Source organism: Triturus cristatus, chromosome 4_1 (genome assembly GCF_964204655.1).
Source record: "Triturus cristatus chromosome 4_1, aTriCri1.1, whole genome shotgun sequence".
Lineage (NCBI taxonomy): Eukaryota > Metazoa > Chordata > Amphibia > Caudata > Salamandridae > Triturus > Triturus cristatus.
The window spans coordinates 263462411-263489117 of NC_140585.1; the positions used below are offsets into that span (position 1 = coordinate 263462411).

At 47.5% G+C, this 26707-nt stretch overlaps 1 protein-coding gene across 6 annotated transcripts in view; it reads right to left on the reverse strand.

Annotated features, from left to right (window-relative positions):
* Positions 1–26707, reverse strand: part of DGKI (diacylglycerol kinase iota) — a 1070690-nt gene that overhangs the window by 605426 nt on the left and 438557 nt on the right. For 5 of the 6 annotated variants that reach the window (XM_085652006.1, XM_085652004.1, XM_085652008.1 and 2 more), the window contains exon 1: positions 9464–13385. The exons of the other annotated variant lie outside the window; for it this stretch is intronic. In XM_085652006.1, the coding sequence (XP_085508132.1) occupies positions 9464–10323 (860 nt within the window). In that variant the 5' untranslated portion in view covers positions 10324–13385. Of the gene's footprint in view, positions 1–9463; positions 13386–26707 lie in introns of those variants that run through there. 6 annotated transcript variants of the gene reach the window in all.

Consider the following 26707-nt stretch of genomic DNA (forward strand, 5'->3'; position numbering starts at 1 on the left):
TTTCTGGGCCTTGATCCTCCTCTGCCCCTTTTATGGTCAGATTATTTTCTGTTCCCCTTTTCCTGGGACGCAGGGATCCGGAAAATTTGCCACACCACCCAGGGCCCCTCGGAAGTGAAGCTTTGGAGTAAAGTCAATGAAGCCGAAATGCACTCTGTGTGGTGGGACTATCAACTTTTGAGACGCCCCGGCTGTGACAGACTGCTTTTCAAGGGGAAGAGGGAACAGAGGAGTGGACACCTCAAAAGAAGCAGGACCCCAACATAACATTTTAAAATCTCAGACACTAAATTACATTTGGTGTCTAGAAATGGACTATAAGAAGGAGGGTTTGAGACCCCCAAAATTGTCATCTGCAAAGAATCCAGATGGGCTGTGTGTGAAGGGGAAGCTGTGCAAGACTTCTGCCTGTGACCAGGACTGGTGGCCATGGCCTACTAGTGTCCCTGCTAGGTGAGGGGACATCATCTGGGAATCCAAGATCACCTGCTGTGGAGCCTAAGGCACCAGCGCTTGCCTGCTTGCCAAAAGCAATGTGCCCTGTGAGGAAGAGGAGAGCGCTGCAGGGAGCGAAGTCAGTGGGGAGCCCTGTCAAATGCACTCCCTGTGTAAGGAAATGGCTGCTGCAACGATCAGGTCGTTGCCCATGTGCAGGACAGAGTTGGCGACCCTGTATGTCAGGAAAGGGCTGCCGTGAAATTAGCTGTGTGTTGTGATGAGCCAATCGGGCCACAGCCCTGCGTAGAAGTGAGATGGTGACAGCGTATGCCAGGAGGGGCCACTGTGCAAAAGACTGCTGTGGCGTAACCGCCGAAGCCTTGTGCAGTAGCGTGGTGGCAACCTCGTATGCCATGAGGGGCTGCCGTGGAGAACTTCACTGTGCTGATCGGACCAAAGCCCATGGACAGTGACTTGCTGTGACCCCATATGTAAGAGGGGGTCATCGGGAGCAACAAGGTTTGTGACTTGTTCTTACCACTGCAGGAGAAATGAGGACACTGTAGGAGCACCTGTGCACTTTTGACCCAGGTGAGGGACCCAAGACAGGATCATCGTAGCCACCCACCATCGGGAGCTGAACGAGCACTTACCCTGCAGAAGGAGCTGCAGAAAGCCTCTGGTTGCTTCAGAAGAGCGACTGCGTGTGAGATCTCTGCACCCACTGAGTGCAGCCATCTGGGCCGCATGCAGCCGGCTTACCTGACGTTGGCTACAGCCACTGTGACTGCCTGCAGATGGGGCGCACTCCGGAACTCCAAACTCTTCATACCGACGGGTGTGGGTTAGACTGGTTTCTGGCCAGTTGGATCCAGGGGAACTTGCTGCTAATTGAGCACAATAGCACTGGAACACTATTGACTTAAAGTTAGAGTCATAGTGAACTCTTGAGACTCCGACTACTAGTGTAGTATACCCAGGATGTTACAAAAGTGAATGGGTAATGAGTAGGACAGGGAACCACCAAAGAAACACAAGAGCTCTGACCTCAGGAGAGGATTGTGTAATTGTTCGTGGATGTCGCATCGTACCTTTGTGTGGATAGTGGCAGAAATAAAATACTTATCTTTTGTCATAAAAGTGAGTATTTGGCTGGGTATGATTTATTGCTGTAGCTGCGTGGAAGTTAAGTTGTGAGCCCAAGTTCACTATCCTATATCCACACCTCCCACTGAGTGAGCTTTGAACTGCTCAGATCACGCTGTCCCGAGAATCAAGTGCTGAAGGGATACTTGACCCAACTACTCAAAGTCCATAGTAAGACGGCCCCGGGACATCAGGAGTAAAAGGCCACAACCCCCATAGTTGGGCCCAGTAACTCCTGCTTGCCTTGTGGCCTGCTGAAAGGGGTTCTGGCAGTGATACGGAGTGTTTTATGTACAAATGAAGAGGATTGTGAAATGGATACATTTTGAACCAGTAACCACTGTGTTGAATGAAGATAAGAAGACATACAGTCTAATTTAACACCACAAACTCAAAAGAACTATTGTAGAGAGCTACATTCATGGGTTCGGAAAATGTTGACAGCCACACAACACATGAGGTATGAAAATCACTTTAAATTCAACTAACACCTGAGATTTTAGAAATGTTTAAAAATTGAACACTACAGTGTTAACTGTTCCACAATAAACCTAACTTCAGCCCAAATGCAACTCTCCCGGTTCTGTAAAATACACAATGGTCTAATAAAAGCAATGGCCATCTTATCCTAAGACCTATCTGGCAATGTCACAGACTAGTGCAAGGTTCTTATCTCTGTTATAGCACACAACACATTGTGCCTGATTCAGATCTTGGCGTACGGGTTACTTCGTCACAACAGTGATGGGTTTCCTGCCTGCCGAAATATAAATCACATAGGATATAATGGGATTTATAATTCGGCAGACAGGATATCCATCACCGCTGTGATGGAGCAACCCATTCGCCAAGATCTAAATCAGTCTTTGTTTCATCGTTGCATCACTTACACATCCACTGGCGGGCACCAATGGAGACTGTGTTACCCAAACTTCATTCATGAACTAATTCCAGAATCCTACTCACAAGAGAAACAAGAGAGACACATTTGAATATTGTTCCTTTTGGCATATTTTTCACCACAATTCTCCTCTTCAAAAAAAATTGAAATCTTCTCAATTCTTTCGTACAGGAATATATATGGATGTTGATCTGTAAAGTGTCCCAACATCAACAATAGAGACACTATATAAATCTGTCATAAAAATACATCTGCAATTTGAAAATATTGTTTTACCACACAGCGCACATTCCTACCACAGGATTAAGTGTAGGGCATAAGTAAGTATAGCAATCTATATTTTGCAAACATGTTTGTGCTTTTTTTCCCAGGGATTTTTGTGAATCTCCTTTAAAATCAGAAATGTACACAAAGAATAGAAAATTTATGAAGGACATTTTTGATGTAAAAATGTTCTTTGTGAATTGTCTCCCTGAATGTCTCAAGCCATGAGTGTATCATCCTTGACTTCTCAAATTGTATAGTGAAATCAACATGCTGTCACCTGCATCTATTACATAACATCTCTCCAGTAGACACCACAAGCTGATAGTAAACAGGGTCAGTTAGATGAGTGGATAACAGGGCCAGGTAATTGCTTGGAAAGCCAGGAAAGGAGTATTATTGTTGGGCTAGGATGAATCAATGTGGAGGAAAACTCCCCTTGTCCCACCACTAAACCTAAGCTTACAATTAGGAAAAAAATTAGCTATACTAGCAGATTTTACCTTTAAATCATAAAATCACCCAAATCGTGAGTCTGTAAATCACGAAGTGGTCTTGATGGGCACAAACAATATTACGGTTGATGAATCTGGTCCAAGGTCTGTACTCCGACGACCGAGCATCAAAACAAATGTCTATACCATAAGCACCAATGTAACTTCAGTTCACCGTATTTTCCTCTTCCGTTCTCCCCATCATTACTCCAGACTCCTCTCCTTCTCCCACTATCGCTAGCTTTACTTGAAAATCCCACAGTCTCCTTGTTCTGAGATCCCCAATTTTATTCCACACTTTCCACTGAGCATTTCTCCCACTCTCCCCAACTTCATATCCACCCACTCACACTCCTTTCACACTCCTATTTCAACACTGCACACTATGTGAAATTGCACGTATCACCTGTTCACCCGCACATTGACATATGTCCCCTCAACATGGCAAATTTGTCACAACTGGAAAAAATATAATTTAACCTGAAAGATCAAGAAGAACAATTTGAGTCCGCTTGAAAAGACGTTCTGGATCTGTTCGATTCCTAATCACGATTTAATCTGATTGACAGCTTCCATGTAGCGTTATTTGTATGGTTCTGAAATACTCGCAAACATAGCAGAATGACATATATTTGAATGCCCATAAATATTATTATATTTACAATCTGTAAAAAGTGGGAAGAGATATACCTTGGCATGTATTTTCCAAACGTGCTAATTAGGTGTTTAAACATGTGACAAATGGTTTTGAAACACCTAATTAATATGGAATAAGAATAAACATATTTTAGGCAACCCATTTGTAACTAATAATAATCCCGTCCAGTATATTACATTGTTACAGATACAAACAGAAAACATATGCCTTGTTTTAAGTAATTGTTAAAGCTAAATAATAAGCTAATTGGTTACTTTACTCTTGACAGGATTGTGACTATTTTTTCCAACTTTTCTAAGCTTGAAAATCGGTGAAAAAAACATTATATTCTGATTTACATTAACTTTTAATTTGTTAGGTCTTATTTTTGTGTAATTAATTTGTTGATAAATATACACAATAACATTTAACTAACTTATATTAAAAAGCATTGGCAATGCCGACAGGTCTGGATTTAAAGGAATGTTGTATTGCAATGTGAAGCATTACTAGTAAACAGCATGGGATTAGATATGCACTTGTGTGGAAGTAAAGAACTGTAGAATAATACTGGTGTAGGTGAAATGTCAGGTGACACTTGCACTGTCAAGCCAGACTTAAAAGTCCATATAGGTTAATGGCTGCCCTCCACCCATCAGTGCTGCTGCCAGAGAAAAACAACATCAATTATCTAGTTATCTAAGACACTTTAATAGCATTTCTTTGCCATGTGTGTGCCCCTAAAAGGTCACGCTTTGGCAGCTGGATAAATAAGCGAAATGATGACAGCTTGTTAGAGGGCGAGCACTTTAGTTGTGGAAGCCCACAACTTCTGCCCAATCAAAACATGTATGTAATACTGGCTCCAAACATGTGTGCGGAGCCAAGGACCCTCTTTGTCAATTCAGACAAGAAGAATGAAGCCTGCCAAGCCTTATTATGGAAACAGTAACAACAATAACTTGTGTCAGTGCATGAACACTGTGCAATGCCTGCCAACACAAGTGATGCTTGTGTTTACCAGCTCTGCACAATATCATCCATCTCTGCTCATTAACACCAGCACAATATCACCCGGCACATATGAGCTCTACGCCTCAACACTGCAAAAACGTGTCATCACGTGATGCCAGAGTTCATTGACTCTGCCCAATATCTGCCATCATAGGTGACTTCGGCGTGCAACAAAAATGCACAATATTCATCAATACAAGTATTAGCCATCACAATGATGTCTGAGCTATTCGCAATATTTACCATCACGAGGTACATATCAACATTTCACAGTAGCTTCCACCAACACTGCACAATATTTGTAATCCCAATAATATTTGAGTTTGTTAACTCTGCAAGAAATTTGCCACCACAAGTGACATTTGTGCTTACCAACAGAACTCAACTACTCAACAATGCACCATATCTACCATCCTAAGTGACACCATTGCAGACTGACGCTACACAACTAGTCTACACAGTACACAAACTGCTAGATGCATGTTGTGGATCCTGTATCTGCTCACATCACGTATTCAATCTGTAACGTAGAGCATGTAATATCTGAAAACCTTGGTGTTTCATATGCACTACTGCATCTCAGCTTATCTGCATTTTATCACATTTTCAACCATGTCTGCAATTTTTGATTGTTGCAGATTTGACAACTGTCAGGGTTACTCCCTCAAGGTCATTTACAGACATTATTAGCAGTCCTGGGCATTTGTGTGATAGCCTAATGCATTCTGGGCGTTGTAGTCTAGTTTTGCTTCATATGATTTAATTAGACTTCAGCAACAGAAACCAATGGTTTATAGGTGAAAAGTTTAGTACTTGAGACAGTGCCTGTAATAACTAGGCCTGGGACAAATTTAAATTACAGCGGCATAATTAGCCAAAATTTTTGAGAACGTTCAGCACTCATCTAGGATTGCGAAGGTATCGGCGGCTCAACTTCGGGATCTCGTCGGCCGCAGAGATTTTTCAAAACACCATCCGGGACATCCTGCAAGGCCTACCCGGAGTCATGAATGTGAGTGATGATATCCTGATACACTCCACAACTGTAGACGAGCACTACCGGCGAGTCCGAGCCACGCTAACACGACTCAAAGAGCAGGGAGTCACACTCCACAAAGACAAGTGCCAACTCTTCCAACAACGCATCGAGTTCTTCGGCTACACATTCACGAGCAACGGCATCCAAGTCGATCCAAGAAAGTCCCTAGCCATCAAGAATGCCCCCGCACCAGCGTCCGCCTCAGAGGTTCGCAGTTTCCTAGGTATGGCTACATACTGCAGACGGTTCATCCCGAACCTGGCAACGATTGCCGAGCCGCTCAAACACCTCACCAAGAATGATGTCCAATGGCGGTGGGGACCGCGCGAAGACCAAGCATTCCAAGCCATCAATACAGCGCTCCTCGACCAGACCACACTAGTCTACTTCGACCCGGCCAGGAAAACTGAGCTGCTCGTCGATGCCAGCCCGGTAGGGCTAGGAGCAGTGCTCACACAGGAGCAGGAGCTGAGGCAATGGGCGACGTTGGCATACGCGTGCAAGGCGCTCACACCAACCGAACAAAGATACTCCCAGATTGAGAGGGAAGCGCTGGCCATAAAGTGGGGCTGTCGACACTTCCATCTATACGTCTGCGGACACCCTTTCACAGTCGTGACGGACCACCAGCCGCTAGTACCCCTTTTCAAAGGGACAGCTCCACACCCACCTCCGCGAATCGAGCGATGGGCCATTGGGCTGCAGCAATACGAGATGGACATCACATATCGGCCAGGCGCCAAGAACCCAGCTGACTTCCTGTCCAGACATCCGGACAACGAAGTACACAGCCCCACCAGGAATGAGGAGAAAGAGGAAGCTGAAGCACACCTCGATCTCTTAGCCGCTCTGACCTGCCCCCAAGTGCTGACACTCCAGGAGATCAGGCAGGCAATGGAACAAGACACAATAATAACCCGGACCCGGGAAGCCATCCAACGAGGGTCGTGGGCAAACTTCTTGCAATCAGCCAACACGTGGACGGAGGACGAACGCAGAGACTTACAGCAAATCTGGCGAGTGCGGAACGAACTCAGCGCGACGAGAGAAGGAATTGTCCTGCGAGGAGCCAGGATTGTTATACCAACAGCGCTGCGCCGCCAAGCCACAATCCTCGCCCACAAAGGACATCAGGGGACCGAGAAAACGAAGGCCCGGATGAGAGAGAAGGTATGGTTCCCAGGAATGGACACCCTGGTGGAGGACACCGTGAGGAGCTGCCCAGCGTGTCACGTGACCAGCGGACCAGAACCCCCGGCCCCCATCGTGACCGAAGAGACAGGGAGACACCCTTGGGACAAAGTTAGTGTAGACTTCGGGAGTCTCCCCGATGGCAGGGTCACACTAGTAGTCATGGACAGTTTCTCCAAATACCCCCTGGTGGAAGCATTGCCGTCCACGGCGTTTACGTTTGTAGAGCCAGCCCTCGAGAAGATATTCAGCATGTTTGGGCGTCCCTCCGAGCTGAAGAGTGACAATGGACCACCATTCCAGGGCCACGAATTTCGAGACTTTCTCGCACGCAAGGGCATTCGGCATCGGCGGATCACCCCTCAGTGGCCCCAAGCCAATGGCGAAGTTGAACGGTTCATGCGAACGTTAAATAAAGTCATACGTTGAACACCAAGACCCGGAGCGAGAGAACCAACGGTTCCTGGGAGAGTACCGGAGCACACCCCATTGCACCACCAAGCAAGCACCGTGGGCCCTCATGCTCAACGGAGTTCGCCAGGACGGACTCCCCACGGCCCCAGGGTGGACCCCACCGCTTTTCCAAGAGGAACAGACTCTCCAGCGGAGGACACACCGCAATCAGCAAGCGAGCCAGTCCCGAGGCAGCCGGAACCACACCGTCCGGCTGGGAGACAGTGTGCTCATCAGAAATCGCAGGCCCGGAGGGAAATTCAAACCACGGTATGAGCCGGGGAACTGGATAGTGGAACGAATACGGGGAACTATGGTCACGGCCCGGCGTGGAGCAGAGTCGACCATGCGCAACATCTCGTGGTTCAAGCGCATTCCCGCCGCAACTGAATGCTGTAGTGACCACGACAGAGAAGCCGAGGAGGACACAGTGGTCCCCGGAACTGCAGCCGAACCCCAGCTACCCCAGGCTAGCCCTGAGCCAGCACCCAGGCCAGAATCTCCCGGCCCCGGGACACCTGAGGCTAGAGATGGGTGCCCCGAAGATCCTAACACCCGGGCGACCGCCAGGTATGGACTGAGGGGAAACCCCCACCGAGCAGCAGCCTCAAAGACTTCGTGTGCCAAGTAAGTGAGTGACTGTTAAGCTCGATGGCGGTGTTTCGTCATCCAAGTTGGAGAGGGATGTTGCAGTCAGCGTTCTAGCGGTTATCACTAGAACGCGTAGTTTACGTGTGTCATGCGCACGCCACGGCGTGGCGTGCGCCAATATAAAATAAATGGGCGTGCCCTGCAGAGGCAGTCACGCCGACACCCTCAACGCGTGTGGGCTCAATTCATTAGCGCGGCGACAGTTAGCGCCCGAGGCCCACTATACACCTCGCAACACCCACTATGCCAATTCTTGTAATTATCCAGCGTTCGTGGTAAAAAAATTACTGTGAACGCACACGAACAACAGAAAGTGAGTGGCTTTTGTTTAAATGCATCCTTGCGCCATAAATTCGCAAGATGACGCGCTAAAATATAGCAGGATTTGAAAGATTTACATTTTACATAATTACGTTTAATTTTACTGTAATTGTGAAAAAGCAATTTGCGCGAATTTCACAAACCTCTATCAGTAACCTGGAGAGAGGTTTTCACCCTAGCAATCACATCTTGCCTGAAGTCCTGCAAATGTCATGCCTGGCATCTATCTTCATCCAATCCTGGCTATTCATGCATTAGAAAGAGCAAACTTTAGCAGCCTGAACTGCAAAGAGCTGTTGGATGCCAGCCAGGACTCTGCGAAGGTGCCTCTCGAGGCACGGGGCCAGGCGGGAGCTACCTTCACTCCGTCTCCTTCTCACCAAGCTCCTCGCGCTTTCCCACTGAGTGTCTGCTTCTTTGAACAAGTGGAGCGAACACTTCTTCCCTTACAGGGAAAGATATCTGCGGCCAGGCTCTCTCCTCCAACACCCCCACAGAAGCTGCAGAGCAGCACCGTGCTTTCCAGAAAGCGCACCCGAGTGTGTCTGTACACGATTTTGTTTTCCAGAGAAGTCAGCATCTGGTTGAATATTCACAGTAAATAGGAGTTTTCTCCAGGAATGCGACAGATTTTTAACAGTAGATAAAGGAAATCTTAAAGCAACACATTGTGTGATATTTTACAATATTGCTGGGCTGTCTTTTAATTGCAGGAATTTCGAACTATCCCATGCGAATTCTGGGGGTCGGACATATCCCAATGAACACCCTTCACAGTAGGACCAATCACTGATTACACAGTAGGGCTGGATATGGCTTACATGGTAGGGTGCGACACTGCGTATACAACAGGGGGAAATACCAGACATAGCGTGTACAGAAGGCTGGGACATAGCTTCAACAGACTTACGTACTTCACGCTTGGCCTCCACGGATGTCCATGCAATGTCCTCATGAGAGTGGTTGAATCCTGCGGCACTCCAGATTCATGACTCAGAGTCCGGGCCAGGCGTTGAAACCTGCGACAGGAAGGGCTTCTACGTACCAATGCCCCGGTCCTCGACGCCGGTTCTGAGGGTTTGTTTGTGTGTAAAACAACAGTACTTGTATCATCTTGATCAGGGAAGGCATCTTCCCACTCTGCGGGTGTCTCACCATCCACCTCATCAAAGGGTGAGTGGGACCAGGTGGCCAGTCGTCTTCTTGCATAGGCCTTTGGTCCCATGACATCCCGTGGGTCAGGACTTTGATGTACATGGGAATGGGCCGTCAAAGCCACTAACAATGACTTGGGAATAGCTCTGGCGATCCACCGCAAGTCATGGCTACCACTGGCTGCCCCAAAGCATTGGTCATCGATAACTGGGCTAGAGATGCTTGGGCTCTTCCCATCATCATATCCAGGGTCGATGCATCCTGGTTCCTCGCTGCCACTTTCGAGAATTCGTGATTTTGTCCAATCGCTCCACTTTAGGCTACCCAGTTCTGTAGACCCAAACCTTCTTGCCTTCCTGCCCCTGACAGAGAAACGCGGGTTGACTTGCAGCGGGGCAGTGCTTGATTTCCGCCGCCCTTTGGGGCCTCTTCCCCAGCACGAGGACCGTTGCCCAATGGACTTCCTTCTTTGGGCCAAAAGCTCCTGAGATGGAATACCAACACTAGATTTTCGGCGGACCTTGGTTGCCGTCACTGCTAGACTGGGCCGCCTCTTTCTGTCAGTCCGACATGGCTCTGGCGGCTGCTTCTTAAAATGACCACAGAATATCTTCTCCATGGTGCACCGAAAAGCAGCTATCAAAAGTGCAATTGGTCAAGAGACACCGCAGAGCTCTCTTATTGAACAGGCAAACAGAATGTGTGATTGGTGATTTATTCGGGAACGGTGGTGCTGCGGCGGTGTTGTAGATGAGGCTTACTGATAAACGACATTAGATGGGAGGCAAGAACTAGGCAATTTGAAAGTACTGGGTCACTGACTGAAGAAACAGAACAACAGCTGTATTTTGGGCTGGGAGAGGCATGGGGGCAGTGTATCACAAAGTGATGTATTAAGAAAGGGAAGGTAGAGTTGCTGGGTGAGGCTTGGGAGAGCAGGGGAGGCTACATGGTGTGCTAGATGAAAGATTATAGGTAACGTACAGTGTTGGTTACTGAATCTGCATTACTCACAGAGGTTATTGATTAGGGACGAATAAGGATGATTGATGAGGGAAGCAATAGAGATTCATGAGTTTATAATCAAGAGATCAAAGTGGGTGGTGAGTGATTGATGAGGCGAGTGGGGAAGGTGGCTGTTCAGCTACTCTGGGGTAGGTTGAAGGTTTTTCACTGAATAACGTGGAGAGAAGGAGTTAGTAATATTATTGTATGTGGAAGGAGCAGTTTAACTTCTGCCTTGATTTGAGAGTTTTTTTTAGAGTTGAAGCCAGCAGCTCTCTGTTCTCTTTTTAGCCTCTCTTCTGTTTTTTTTCCCTTTGCTCCTCTCCTTTCAGGTTTTCACTTCCTGTATTCTTTTTCCTTGACCTTTACAATATTGCTCCCGAGTGTCCCCACCTCCTACCTTTGCCCCTCAATTTAAACAATTTCCTTCCCGCTCCTTTTCACATATGCTCCTCGGGGTTCTGCCTTGAGGTTCAGCCGCCCCCTCCAGTGGCCTGCCTCTCGTCCTTCTTTCCCCTTGCCTCTCGCCTCCGTCCCCGGTTCCCACGCTGCCTGTCCCTGCCTCCTGGCTCTCTTTGGGGTCCGCATACCTCTCCGGTCTGACAGGGCGGCTGGAATCAGAAGGTCAGTGTGGATTAAGGAACAGCTGGTGTGTGCGCATACAGCCCTCGGTCTCTTCGCCCCCCACCTCAGCGTTCAGCCTCTCTGGGGCTGCAGTGTCAATCTGGGGAGAAACACAGCGAGCACGCTCAGAGTGCCGCACGCGCTGTGCACAATTGTGAGTGACAAGGGGGGGGGAGCGTCACACTCAGTTTTGCAATTTTACTGGTTTTATGGATGACATTAAAATGAATATGTTTAATGTGACGGATTAAGCCATTTTTAGATGCCTCGATTTCCTTTGCTGATTAAGCCTGAGAGGCTCAGCAGCCATCAGAGGGGCTGCTGGGACTTCACACACTGCAGGACCTGCGGGTTTAGACACAAATGTCGAGTTTTGGGTACTCTCTGTGCTGGCAGACGTAGGCAACTACCCAGCTCCGCGCAATGCTCGCTCAAGTGTGAGATGCGGTCTAGGTGTGAGGTTGATGGCTTCTAATTGGTGTGCTATCAGAAGGCCCGCTTTCTGATCCTGGCTTCTCCACTTAAGCACATTATGTGATTCTGCACAAATCACTTTTTTCTCTAAGTGATTGAATTCAGCTATTTGTCAGAATTGGGAGTGCCTTAAAGTGGACTACTAACCACTAGGCCAAGAGCCACAGCATTAAGAGTTTTTATAAAACACTAAACATCTACGTGGGTCCGTGTGCTCCAGTTCAGTAGGGCTGGTCCAGCTCTGCCACCGAGACCTTCCAGTGGGGTCATGCAGGGCTGTCGTTCCATGCAGAGCTGCTGCTGAGGCTTTCAGCAGTGGAAGCCTCTTGCAGGTTTCATGCTTTGGTTCAATACAACACTTGCGTTTTGAGGTTCTAGTTACAGCTCCCCAGTGCTGTGCTTGGGATCCGCGGCTGTAAATAACTAGTTAGTCTCCTGTGATGGCTCTGGCTGGAGTTCTCAGTTGCAGTCCCTAGTAATGTTGGGCTTGGTGTTGTCACTTGTTTGCCCTGGTTACAGTCCCCAGCAGGGTTCCGTCTGGGGTGTGTCTTGCAGAGCTGGGTCAGAACATATCTTCAGTTTGTAAGAATGTGTTTCAGCTCCACAGGATGAGGGAATGAGGGGCCCTACAGTCCCATGCAGCACTGGGGCTGCCGCCCTCACTCCGATGACTCTGGAAAGAGATGCACACGATGCTGGGTCAACGGTGTTCAAATGTAGGCCGTAAGTACTATCCAACACAGTCTGTGGTTCTGTGGTTCTCCTCAGCTGCTGAAACCTAGCTACAGTGCCAGGCAGTGCGGGGCCCAGGGCCTCAGTCGCATGCCTCAGGTGTTGTATCATGCGATGGTTGGTCTGAGGTCTGCCAGGTGTGGACCTGTGGGACAGTGCTTGCTGCGGAGTCTTCAGTCTCCTCGGTTGTAGGCCTCAGAGACATCCCACGCATCTCTTGGTCCAGAGGTCTTCAGAGGTCTTCTTTCTAGGCCTTAGGGACAGTCCCACCCAACCCTAGGCCTGGCGTCCTCAGCTGTACACCTCAGGGACAGTCACACGCAGAGCCGGGTCCAGGGTCTCAGTTGAAGGCCTTAGGAGCAGTGTCATGCATGCGGGGCCCGGAGTCCTGAGCTGTAGTACATTAAGGACAGTCCAACGCAGGTCTGTGGCCCTCAGGCACACTCCCGGGCAGTGCTGGGTCCGAGGGCACAGCTCCAGACCTCAGGCACACTCCCGGACAGTGCTGGGTCCGGGGGTACAGCTCCAGACCACAGGCACACTTCCGGGCAGTGCTGGCCCTGCAGCCCTCAGAGGCGGCTTCGTCGGTGCGCTTCAGCTTTGGCGCAGGGCTCCTCACTCACAAAAGCCCAGCTGCGGTCCCACGAGGCGCTGCATGTTTCTGCATCCAGGGGTCTGTGCCGTGGGCCTGGGTGGGGCACTCTAGCTGCAGTCAGACCCCTGCCTGTGACGGGACGTCCTGCCCTCGGCTGCTCTGAAGCTGTAGTCCCCCTCGCGGGCACCTGCGCGTCGCACCCCGGGCTGAGGTAAAACGTCCCACACGCCCCGCGAGCGCCGCTTCACACTCTCCCCTCTCCCCACCCTCTCACAGAGCCGCCCTCCTCTCCTCTCTGTAGGTCACAGCTCGGGGCTTGGAGGCTGAGAGCCAGGCAGTGCCGGGGGAGGGCCTCCGGCGTGTGTGTGGGAAAGCCCCGGGGCCCCCTCCCGCCTCAGCGCGAGGAAGTCAGCTTTCCTCAGCGCGGCAGCACCGCAGGCAGCTGTCCTCGCGCCACACGAGAGCCGGCCTCCCCGAGGGTTTCCTGAGCTGCAAGTTTTGCTGTTCAGTCCCTCTTATTTTAGGGTTTGATGGTACGGATTCCTCAAATGCAGGCAGAGGCCAACATTCTGACAGAGTCCAGGCCCCTCCTTGCATTCGAAGGGCTGCCCACACACTTTTGCTACTTTCCCCCTCTCATTCCTTTCCGTGACCTCCTGAAAGCCTCTTACGGTGACGGTAAAAGCAGCTGAAAGTGGCATGTGGGGGCAACACACAATGACGTATGCGCACAGCCTTAATCTGGGAAAGAACCATATCATGGCAATGAAAGGCCTCTCCAACGTGAACTTCCTACTCAGATGCCAGGCCTCGGTGAATATTCTAGTTAGGCCCAAAATTATGGAACTCCCTTCCAGAGCATTTGAGAGCTTGAACATCATCAAGGCCGGGCTATTTTAACCTGCTACCCCAAAAATGTCCTACCTTGCTGCCTCTGCACCGGGAAACCCCTGGGGGTAGCTTTGCGCATCATACATTAAAAACAAAAATATATATATATATATTATCTACTGGCGGTCGCCAGTAGATAGTTATAGTTAGGACCGTGTTTCCATAGGAAATCCGCAACATTCTATTTGGAATAACTTTGGCGCCGATTGATGAATCCTCGCGAAATTCTCAAAATAGGTGGGGCGCTCCGCTCCGCTCCTTCCCTGAAAGTCTCGGGGGGATTCGTCAAGCGGGGGCTGAGAAAAAGGGGGGTCCCAAAACGCGTTTTCCCCATTCATTTTTCCATAGGACCTTTAGTCCGAGCTACTGCCCAAACGGCTAAACAGAATTACTTGAAATTTGGCAGAGAGGTAGCCCTCAGGTCAGGGATGTGCCTTTTGAAGGTCTCGTGTAAATCTGTTCAGTATTTCCTGAGAAAATAGCATTTAAATCAATATATATATCTATAGGCGCGCTCCGAGCGCGTACCGTAAGCTTACCGTACGCGCACGCCGCCGTGCACGAGCGCGATTCTGATTGGTTGTTAGATCTTAGTAAACATTCGAATCGGTCGAAACCAGGAACTGTCGGCCGCCATTTTGTCTCTCGCAGTCTGAGGGGGTGAAAAACAAAGGTGGAGAACGTGAAAAGGGGGCAGGGTGGACAGTTCCTGACCCCCTAGCCTTTGTCAGGGGGTCCCAGAAGGACCCCCAAGGGCAAAAATTAATTGTAATTTTTTTTTGAAAAATCGCCGAATGCGCGTAGCGTACGCGCACGGCGTAAACGGAAAAATTGCGCGAACTTCGCGTAACGATTCCGCGACTACGCGTACCGTGCGCGCACAGCAAAAAAATTAAAAAAATAAAAAATACACAACTTAGCATTTAAAAAACTGTACAAATTCACTGAAAAAACCATAGGTTTCATACACGTTATAGTTAGGAATTAGCATTTAAAAAACCTTGCAAATTCACTTAAAAAAACATAGGTTTCACACATGTTATAGTTAGTAGGACATTTCACTCGTGAAAAACCAATGAAATTCCCCCGTTATAGTTAGTGCAGGCAACTATAACTCACGCGACCGCAATCCTCTGCTGATGACGTCAGATATTACATCACTGATGACATATGTGTTTTTCTGAAAAAAAAATATTTGTAATATATGTATAGCTAAAAATGAATGGAAGAAGACATGGGTAAACAAGTGTCTAAATACAGTGATGTAATATCTGACGTCATCAGCAGAGGATTGCGGTCGCGTGAGTTATAGTTGCCTGCACTAACTATAACGGGGGAATTTCATTGGTTTTTCACGAGTGAAATGTCCTACTAATTGTAACATGTGTGAAACCTATGGTTTTTTAAGTGAATATATATATATGTATGTATGTTTTGTCAAAATCTACAGAAGGTAATTAGTTTAAAAAAAATTAAATCACTTTAAAAAAGAATAATCTGAATATGGCAGTTACTACAAACAGTAGCGTATCAAGGATGCAGTGAGCCCTGGTGCAAGCCAGGAAAAGCGGTCCATTTGGCTACGGTTGGGGTATTAAAATACAGAATTATCAGGGTTCAACTGGCCCCTTAGGAGTCTGGGCTCCGGTGCACTGCACCCGCTGCACCAATGGTAGCTACCCCCTGACTACAAAGCAGTGCCAGCCTTCCTGTCTCAACAAAATGTTTACTGCATTCCTGAGAAGGGAGGGACGATTTAAGTTTATGCAACAGTCCCCAACTGGATATGCCCCCCCAATACCTGACATTTATTCACTTTATTTTGAAAAAGTGTTGCAACATCAATTGACATTCTTTTAAAATGATAGAGGGAATATAGATTCACTAATTGCTAAACAGTAACAATATCCTGGGGATATGGTGATGGTAAGTGTGATATATTAACACAAAATGGACAAGGCGTTAGCAAGGTGGACGGGTTTGAGCTGAGTGTGACAAACTAAGGGAAAAGAGATTAGGTTCTGTAGCTTTGTGATAATTCTTTAAGTTTTTTGTGAAGAGGAAAGTTTTTAAGCCTCTTCTGAACTAGTGTGGTCTTTGTCTCAGGAGCGTTGGTAGAGAGTTACCCAAGCTGGTTGCGCTCCCATGAAGCCTCCGTTATGTGCCGATCTTGTTCTAGAAGTATGGTTTTGATTCCGGAGTCTTCAGAGTGCTTTACAAAGTTTATCAGCTAGTTGGGCCTCCTCTGATGGATAGCTTTGTGAGGTATGCAGCGCTTACTTTGTAAAAGAATAAATGCCAGCGCCAAAGCTCTGCTCAGCAGCCTGTGGCCGGAGCAATTAAATGTTGGCGCTCTAAATACCAAGGCTGCATAGTTTTAAATCCATATCATTCCTTTTTAATCCACTCCTAGACACTCCTTTCCCCTTTATCCCTTCCTTGCAGGTTCCTATTTTTTCCCTTTGTGCCAGTTTTCCTGTCTTTCTCTTCCTCCTTCTTTCCACTTTGTGTGTTTTTCCTTCTTTTGTTCTCTGTACATTTTTGATGCTGAAAAATAAGTGTGGTGGCCACCATTGGCAACCACCAGCTCAAATTAAGCACTGTAGTGATGCAGCCAGTTTTGAATTTTCTTATGTATTCCAGTGGGAGCCGGTGCAAATCATGCAGAACTGGTGTAATGTAGTTGTGTTTTGTCTCTATTTAAAGTGTGACATGTGGAAATGTAATGATAACTTGTCATACCGTGACTAGCACCCACTGTGGGAAAGTGTCCTTTTTGACATGGTCACCCCCACTTTTGTACCCAGTACTGGTCCTTTTTTTAATGAAAGTGCACTGGGTCACTACCAATCAGGCCCCCAGTGCCAGTGTTCTTTCCCTTAAAAAAAGGTAAATGTCTAACTGTAACCCAATTAGCAAAGACTTTAGCACCCCTGTAAGTCCCTAGTAAATGGTACTCCTGGTACCCAGGGCATGGGTTCTAAAGAGGGTCCCCTATGTGCTGCAGCATGTATTCTGCCACCCAAAGGGACCCACATAAAACTGCATGCAGACTGCCATTGCATGATGCATGAAAAAGTGCAAACCATTTTGATAACACAACATGCTAAGGTAGACTGCATATACTATATGTAAGTCACCCCTACAGCAGGCCTTAGAGCCCTAAGGCAGGGTGCATTATTTTATACGTGGGAGCACATCTGCATGAGCAGGTAGGCCACTGTGATGTCTAGTTCTATTACTAAATATTGCAAGTGATCAGGCAGCCATCTTAAGGACATGTACTGGGCATTGGTCATTATGAGTTACCCAGCTACATGATGGCTGCACTGAAACCAATGGTGTTTGGTATCAAACACCTTGTCTTAATACATCTGTACTGATGCCAGTACTAGATTTATTATGACATGCGCTCAGGGGGCACTTTAGAGGTGTCCCTTGAAAACCTACTAGTCCTCTAGTGTGCTGACTAATTGATATCACCCAGCTTGCCACCACAGATTAGTTTCTGACCCCCTTTAGGTGAGAGCGCACACTTTCTGGCCTTCCGGCCTCGGGAGAGCCATCAAACCACCACCTGTGTTGCAGACCCTTGGAGAGTCCGTGGGACAGCAGGATCCACACACTGGTCGTCGTCTTTGAGGTGCCTGCTGGTGCAGAGGAGTGACTTCAGCTGTCCTTGATGCACACAAAGTCCTTGTGACCCTGGAGGATGCACGGCCACGGAGGTTACAGGATGGGTTCAAAGCACAGAGACAAAGTTAAAGAAGGAGCCTTCCTACTAGAAGCGGTCTTGTCTTGAGCCCAACAGCAGAGTCCAGTGTCCAGCAGCAGAAGAGTCTTGTGGAGGGTCTTGAAGATGAGTCTTGCAGTGGAACCCTTGGCCAGACAAATCTAGGGATCCACCCTCAGGAGAGCCCTTAAGGAACCCAGAAAGATGGGTGGGACAACTTCTGCAGTAACCCATCCATCAGGACGGGATCAGGGATGCTACTCTGGTGGACTGACCAGTCGGATGCTCAAAGGGGCCTCTGTTTATCTTGCTTTCAAGATGGCAGAATTCCCAGGGGAAAAGCCGGACAGGGAGTGGTCACTCCCCTGTCCTTTGTGTGGTTTCGCGCCAAAGCGGGGGCCAAGGGCTCCTGTACTGCAGTAAACTGCTTTATGCAAGGAGGGCACCAAATGTGCCCTTCAACAGTCTCCAGGTGCTCAAAAGCACCCCCACCCTATCCCAGAAACACCTATTTCTAAAGGAGAGGTGGTGACACCTCTCCTCTACAGGAAATCCATTGTTCTGCTTTCCCCTGCCCGAGTTAGGGTCATCAGCAGGAGGGCAGAACAGTGTTTGGGGTCGGCAAAGCACTGGCTTGCACGCAGACCCTGCAAGGCTACACAGGTAGTAGATTCATGCAACTAACACTGGAATCGGTGTAGTTGCATGATTCCAACATGTTTGATACCAAACATGACCAGGTTCGGTGAAGCCATTATGTGGTTGGACATCTTGTGTTGACCAGTGTCCACAACATTCTTTAAGATGGCTTCCCTGCGCTTACAAAGTCAAGAGAATGGAGAATGGAGTCTGGTGTTTATGAGGTGCCTTTGCACACTTAGAGCCATGCACCCTGCCCTTGGACTGAAGGGCCTACCTTAGGGGTAACTTATAGGTTTTAAGTGCAGTGACTGGGATATAAGGTAAACCTTATATCTGCAGTGAAAGGTGCATTCACCATTTCACACAAGCTGCAATGGCAGGCCTGTAGTCACAGTTTGCATGCTCCCATGGGTGGCATAATACATGCTGCAGTCCATGGGAGACCCCTGGTGTACCAATGCTCTGTGTACCTTAGTACCATAAACTAGGGACTTACAGGGGTTCACCAGTCTGCCAATTGTGGGGTGTACAAAGTACTTACCAAGTAAATTTAGAGGAGAGAGCACTGACACTGGGGTCCTTGTTATCAGGATCGCAGTGTACTACAGTCTAAACACACTGACACCAGGCAAAAAGTGGGCGCAACCATGTCAGAAAGATCCTGCAGAAACACCTGAGCCCCCCAGCCAGGGTTCACATAAACCAACTATGTCCCTGTGCTCCCCACGAGCTGAGCCTCCCTTTGGGTCCGGCTGGACTGATCTCCAAGTCCCCACTTGCAGCCTTTCTTTTGTATGTACTTCTTCCATTGACTTTAACGTGTAGTGCTCAAGGCTACCAACATGACCTGCACCTCTGCACCTGGGAACACCAAGGTAGGTAAAATCAAACTGCTGGTGGTTTCTTGGACCTTGGCTCCTAAGCACCTTAAGTCCTAGAAGGCACCCTCCAAAAACATTTGCAAGAATGCCTATGCAGTATATGTTTCTCCTATATGATACCATTACCGCATTCGAGCCTCATACCTCAAAACCGTTATTTGACTGTTTTTTCCATTTCTACAAAAATCTATAATTTCAACAGTACTTACCTGATTCCGATGATCTTGGTGTCCAAAAATATATAAAAATTTGTGTTATTTTTCTAAATTGGTCTAGCTTATCTTCTTGAGTGTTTGTCTCATTTATTGACTCTGTGAGCACAACAAATGCTTAACACTACCCATTGATCAGCCTAAGCTGCTCGACCACACTACCACAAATAGAGCACTTGGGGTTATTAATTTAAGCCCAGAAAACCAATAAGGGTCGTCTGCACTTTTTGCAGGGTGTGCCCTTAGATTGGCACTACCACATAAAAGGCTAACTTCCATATCCTATTTTTTTTCAACTGTGGCAGGCTTAGCTGTCCTATGTTACACAACCACCGTACAGGTTAAAATCCTAATACAGTTTCCCAGGAACAGGACTGGCTAGAAATATATTGAAACAACTGTTTTTAATAGTTATTGCAAATCTAATTTAATAGTGAAGTTGGAATTTAAATAACTATTAGGAAAAAGTCACTTTTAGAAAATTAGCATTTGAACAGGTGTTAAAAAGGTGTGGAAAGCATCCAAGGAGCAAACAATAGGTTGGCCTGAAAGGACAGAGTTGATTCCTCTGAACTTCACACATAATGCAGAGTCGGGTTGTGAGGATCCTTTTTGATACTACAGTGTAAAATCCTGCTTGAGTGTCAAATCCCACTTGACAGGTCTGTAGAGTTTACATATAACACTTTGGGGCACACCTGACAGGCAGAGACCTGGATGCCAAGATAATTTCTGTGTATCCACTGTCTGGTTGCTGAAAGATCTGCTTTGTCCCACCAGACTTCTGCCTCTAGATTTTACTTATAACACTTGGGGCACACTTGAAAAGAAGGGAAACAGGATGCCAAAACAATTCTTGTGTAGTCACTGTCTGGTTCCTGGAAAACCCTACTTTGGTTCTACCAGGCTTTTATCTAAGGGTTAATTGTGGGTACAGTGGCTGCCCGAGTTGGATTTTAGTGTTAGATATGGGAGGACACGAGGATTACCATAGTACACTTCCCAAACACATCCCCAACACACAGAGTCCAAGTTTAATGTGGCCAAAGACCTTCACCATCTTGAACATGCCCAAAGTGGGTAGAGTTGGCCCAAGGAACTTTTACTCCGTGGCATACGTGTAGCATCTACGGTCACTCACTTCAGAACACTCATGGACCTTAGAAAGATCAGAAAAGGATTTGACCTGCTGTCTTTGACCTGAGAGGAGCTCTAAATGACTGGACTTGCAACCTCTTATACCCAGGACAAATAAGTAGACTCCAGGGTTATAAGACTGACATCCTGTTCAAGCTATAGGGATACAGCAACCTAAAAGAAGCCTTTCCTGCAACTGACCAGTGGCAACTGGACGTGGATTGGATGGACCCTGCTTTTGGCCACTGCCTGACTCTCTAAGTGCCTCCCCTAAGGTCCTGGAGGGCTCTAGAAATGTACGTTTGTGGTGGAGTGGGACTTAAAGGACTAAGTCAGAAGGTACAAGGGACTAGGGCGAACTTGGTTAGTGTGTCCGACACACGCTCTACCGCGGCCAGCCTCAAATAGCGTCTAGGTCCTAGTCTGCTGTGACAATTGACAATCATTGGCACTTTATGCTTCTTGACATTTATCATGGCCTTACTGGATTTCTGTCATATCAGTGTCATTTTGTTTATTAAATATTACTCTACTTTTCTATCTCAGTTTGGGATTTTTATTGTTTCGCATTTTGACTTTATTTCTGTTTTGGTGCTGCTTAAATGCTTCCCACATTGCCTCCAAGTTAAACCTGTCTGCTCTGTGACATTTTAACCAGGAGGTTGAGTTCAGGTTTATTTAGTGGCTTTAGTGGTTGACCCTGACAAGGCTTGTCATTGTTCCTTGAGGTGGCAGTCACCCACCCCAATTAATAATCCAATTTCTTGAAATCAGTGCATGTGCATTGGATTTTAGTTGGTCAGGGAAGAAAGTTTTTTTTATTTTCTTGAGCATGTGTAAGTGATAGTTTGGGGATTGTGCAATTTTGCCTAGTGGTGATTCAGCAATAGATCAGTGTTGATTTTGAAGCATAGTGACTTAACAGTCGATGGCATAGTAGGTGAGAAACCATTCGATTTGAGCTCCTGGAGTAGTTCTTGACACACTTTGCTTTTGAATTTTGGTAAAATGGGTATGAATTCTGGTTTCTGTGGACTGAGCATTAGAAAGTTTTCATTCATTCATTTTTGTAGTTTTTCAGACAATATTAGAGCAATACAATGAAGTAGATGGCGGAGAGCTTCACACTTGAACCAAATGAGTTTGTGATATGATTGTAATCTTGCTACACTGTTTTGATAACAGAATGTTAACACACTTTCTCCAGCATGCTAACTTTTGGTACACTCAAATTCTTTCAGTACAATTCTCAGTTAAGAAGAGAGATCACAGGAATATGATAAAAACGTGTGGGCCATTTTCTAGCTGTTCAAGTTCACTGGATCTTCTTCACAAAAGTTCCCTTTGGAAAGTCAGAAACATATTCACCTAGGCTTACACCTATTTTCAGAGAACACAAATGTCATGTCACATATGTGCTGCTCTGGTTGAATGCCCCCAGGCTTTCAAACTCTTTCATGCCCTGGAACATAATGTTATCAATAATAGGCTGGCCAGTGCGTGGCCAATTCTGAACACAGAAAAGCCATAAGGACATTACTTCACACCATTATTTGTCACCAAGCACCTGCCGGGCAAGGACTAGTGCTGGCAATTGACTATAAGCCTACTTGGCACTCTGTGCCACAGCGTGGCATTGCCACATGGTTGCTCTCTAGTGCTAGGAGCACTGCTCACCTGGCTCCTCTATAGGGCTGTGAGCACTGGCCTGCCTCCCCACCCATCTCCATCAATGTTCTGCTTGTCTGTGCCTTGCTGCTTTACAAGGGCAGTGCACCTTTGCCGGCTCTACTGACACCAGTAGTTCGCAGACGCTCACTTCTCAAACTTTCAGTCGTGAATGGTCTCCTTGGCTGTTGGTGGCTTGCCCCTCTTCAGCCTGGGCGTGCACAGTTATGTTGCTGTGTGACACGTGGACACCCCTTCACCAAAGGAAATGTTGTCTCCTGGTGACTGTGTCTCTGTTGCTGTTTACCCCTAGTTGAAAAGGTTCATGCAAATCCTGATGAAGACAATTAGGACTGGATGTGCCTCCAGTCTGACTGTGGATTGTTCCATCTGCTCACTCTATTGGGAATACCACAATCTTCCGACACATGAGCCCTGGGTAGGCTCTTGCATAGACACGCATGGGCAAGACTGTTGTGAACACTATTGTACCCTACTGTCCATGGACACTGAATTCTCCAGACAGTGATCCCATGTTATCCCATAGTAGTAACAAAATAGAAAAAGCTTGTCAGCAAAGACTTGCTTGCAATCCTAACCTCAAAGTGGTGAACAAGTGGCACCCTAAAGGCCAATTTCATCTTCCATTTGAGTTGCTACTCTGGCTTTTTTCTTTGACATTAAGAGAAATCTTGTCACTGCAAAGTGTGATGACTGCTATGTTACAAGATATGTGCCAATTTGAAAGAACTCTGTCTGCCAGCAGAAATTACAGCTAGTGATGGCACCCCTCCTAACAAGGCACCCGATGCCAGTTTGCCAACAATGCCAGATCTTGAGACAACTGGTGGAGCAAACCTTTCCATGCATACCACACCATACCTGAACAATCCACACTAGTGCTACAAGATGAGTTCAACATACTGTCATTAGAACCACACCCAGGGGCATAGCTTGTTGATGGGGTGGGGGCGGGGGGGAGGTTACACCCCCCTAAGGAATGTATTTTCTAATAGTCGAGTACAGGTGATTCAAGTTGGGTATGGTGAGGTGTTTGTCAGATTTCACTTGAGAATTTTGCATACACACAGACAAAAGCACCCACACTCATCTCTGTTTTAAAGGTCTTAAAAAATTGTTATTTTACAAAACATTGAGATTTAAGTACCCCAACAAACCACATTTTTCCCTTTCCACCTTTCCTTAAGCCCCTCTCATGCCCTTCTTCTCATATGATGTATCTCTACAAGCTATACCAGTGTGATTGTTGGAAAATAAGAAACTCACATCCCCCTAATCTTACTGACCAAGCTACGCCCCTGAACACAACCTTGGTACTTTGGTACTCTGAGGGGGTGCAACACCCGGCCTCATCTTCAGCACCTTTTTTCTGATCAAGTGATTTAGTCCTACTGTCATCTGTGTTTGACTCTTATACCATCTCCTATGTTGAGCTACGAATTGGTTTGCGCCCCAAGTTGTTCCTGCGATTTCTCTATTTTGGGAATGACTGTAGTGTCACACAGGGAGGACACCCTATGAACACTCCCAGGTCTTCAAGTCATGGTATGCCCTGGGATGTAATACCCATGGGCGTCCGCAGGGGGGGGGGTGGGCAAGGAGGGGCGCTTGCCCCCCCCCTGGAGTGCTCCTCCTTGCCCCCCCTGCGGCCACCCATGCTTTTACGGACGCCTTTTGTCCGTAATTACGGGCCCAGCAGGGAGCAGAGCTGTTCTCTGCCAGAGGCCTCAACTCCCTGATGGGGCGCCTCGCACTCCTCCTCGCAGCCCCTCCCGCCCATTGTCATTCTGTCTGTGGCTGATTATCACAAACAGAATGACAATGGCCAGTTTGAGCTGCGCGCCACAAGCACGAGTGGTTAGGTCTGGACATAAAGACCTCATTTTAACACTCTGTAGCTTGAGAGCAAGGGGTCTTCTGAATGAAGTTCTGGGGGGGTCGATGCATTATTCTCCCAAGTCAAAAATTGAGGTTGCGCCATAGCCCGGATTTCAGATCCCACCAAAACGTACACAGACTCGTGTCAATAACATATCTATCTGCCAGTATGCACCCTATCATGTCTGGCAGGACATGCCGACCCTGTGTTTCACTGCCTCATATCCCCCTGCACCCCACTCCCCACTGCCTCATATCCCCCTGTACCCCACTCCCCGCGCTCAGGGCCGGCTCTAGGGCGGTGCAACCGGTGCCACCGCCCCGGGTGTTGACTTTGTGTAGGGTGCGCTAATATGATTTTAAAAGCACCTGCTTCTTTCCTGGGCTCCTAGAAATTTTCAGCCACCAATAAAAATGTCTAAATGACTGCAGTGATTAATGCACTTCTTAGAGAGGGAGAGATCGAAGTTTTGTGTAATGGAAGTTTCTCCTCATCCTAAGGTAGCGCAGAGGGTTACTATTCTTGCTGCAAAGAACGTGCAGCTCACAAAGTGCGTATAATGTAATGTAAATAGGTCAGTGGGTCACACTTTTGTCAGAGTGACCATATTGTTGATAACTCTTTATGAGTTAAAATCCTAATGTGGAACAGTGAGCAAGTAACTGTTATGAAAGATGCATGCAAACTGTAGGGTATGGGCTAGAGCGTTATGATTTCCCCCCAGCTTTTCATTATCCTAATGTGGCAAAATGGGTTAATTTGGGTAGAAATCAATTCTTATTAATAAAGGGAACCCCCCATCCATGGTGCTAGGTTTTAAATTCTAGGTTTCTGATTCTCCTGGCCAAGCCCTCTTAACCTCTTCTGTGCCCATGACGAGATAGTCTCGTCATGGAGCAAGGTTGCGCTGTGCCCATGACGAGACTATCTCGTCATGAACCCCACCCACTAATGCAACGCCCGGCACAGGAGGGGGAAAGGGCGTGGCACTGAAGGGGCTAAACTATCCTGCCTACCTGTACGGATGACCTGTGACTCCTACACCTTCTTGTCCTCTCTCTTATGTAACATTTCCTATGCACTGTTTACACACTTATGATTGATTGTCTCTATGTAATCTGTGTAATGTAAAGTGTTCTGACACCTTACACGGATAGGAGCGGCGCTATAAAATGAATTAAATGCACCTGAGACTGAATGGTTACGGAGGCTTGAGGGGCGCTGTGAAAGGATGGTTATGAAGAACCTGTAGTGGAGGTGGTCATTGGGGGTGCCAAAAAGCATTGTCGCACTGGGCGCCACGAGCGCTTAAGCCGGCCCTGCCCGCGCTTATTGCCTTATATCCCTCTGTACCCCACACCTCGCGCTAACTGCCACAACATATCCCTCTGTACCCCACACCTTGTGCTAACTGCCACAACATATCCCTCTGTACCCCGCACCTTGTGCGCACTGCCACAACATATCCCTCTGTACCCTGCACCGTGTGCACACTGCCTCAACATATCCCTCTGTACCCCGCACATCACGCTCACTGCCACATATGCCTCTGTATCCCACTCCTCACACTCACTGCCTGATCGCTCATTTTACCCTGCTATTCATCTTCTACGTGTTCTCTCCCCTTCCACTCGTTCTACCTCTGTTCACCCCCTTACTTCTTTTAGTGCCTTACATCTTTCTCAATATCTCTACTTCTTTCCCTCTTCAGTAACATCTGTGGCACATCTCTGCACTTCCATTATATCAACGCACCCCTCTACCTCACCTGTCTACCTCCGTCTTTATTATTCCCTCTTCCTCAGCTGTCTCTACATGTCTATGACACACCTCTCCCTCTCTCTACCTGGCCCCCTCACGTTCTACGACTGCGTTATTCTCCCCTCTCCAGCTTTGATTTACCTGTCTCTGCTCCTGAATCTTTTTCTTCTACACCTCACTTCTTTGTCTACCCTTCACCCCTCGCTACCCTTCTGTTTGCCTTACTACGGTCTTTACCCGACCCACCTTTCAGTGCCTCTTCCCATTTCGCCTCACTCCCTCACAGCGCTCTCCTAGCATGCATCTGTTTCTCCCCTCACCACCATGCCTGTCTCTACCCCTCCTTATCTTTCTAACCAGCCTAACTTTCTAATTTCCTGTTATTCCTGGTAGCGAACCTTTCATTTCACCCCTCCGGTTGTATTACCTATGCATTCAAATTGAGTAGGTTATTGCTGTACCCCGAACCAGACATCGAGACCGAGTCCCCTAGCCTCTCAACATGCCCAGATATAACAACAAGCATTGGCATAGCCAATTGGTCTCGCCTTTGGGACCTGCTGCAGAACTAAATACTTATACTGCCGGCATCATACTTACCCAGCGCCAAGACGCCTCGGCAAAAGTGAGCTATATAAGTTCTTCAGTCAGTGAGTCAGTCATAAGGTCCCAAAGGCGAGACCTATTGGCTATGCCAATGCTTGTTTTTCTCAGGTTGGCCTGAACATTACCCGGTCCTGATTGTCTG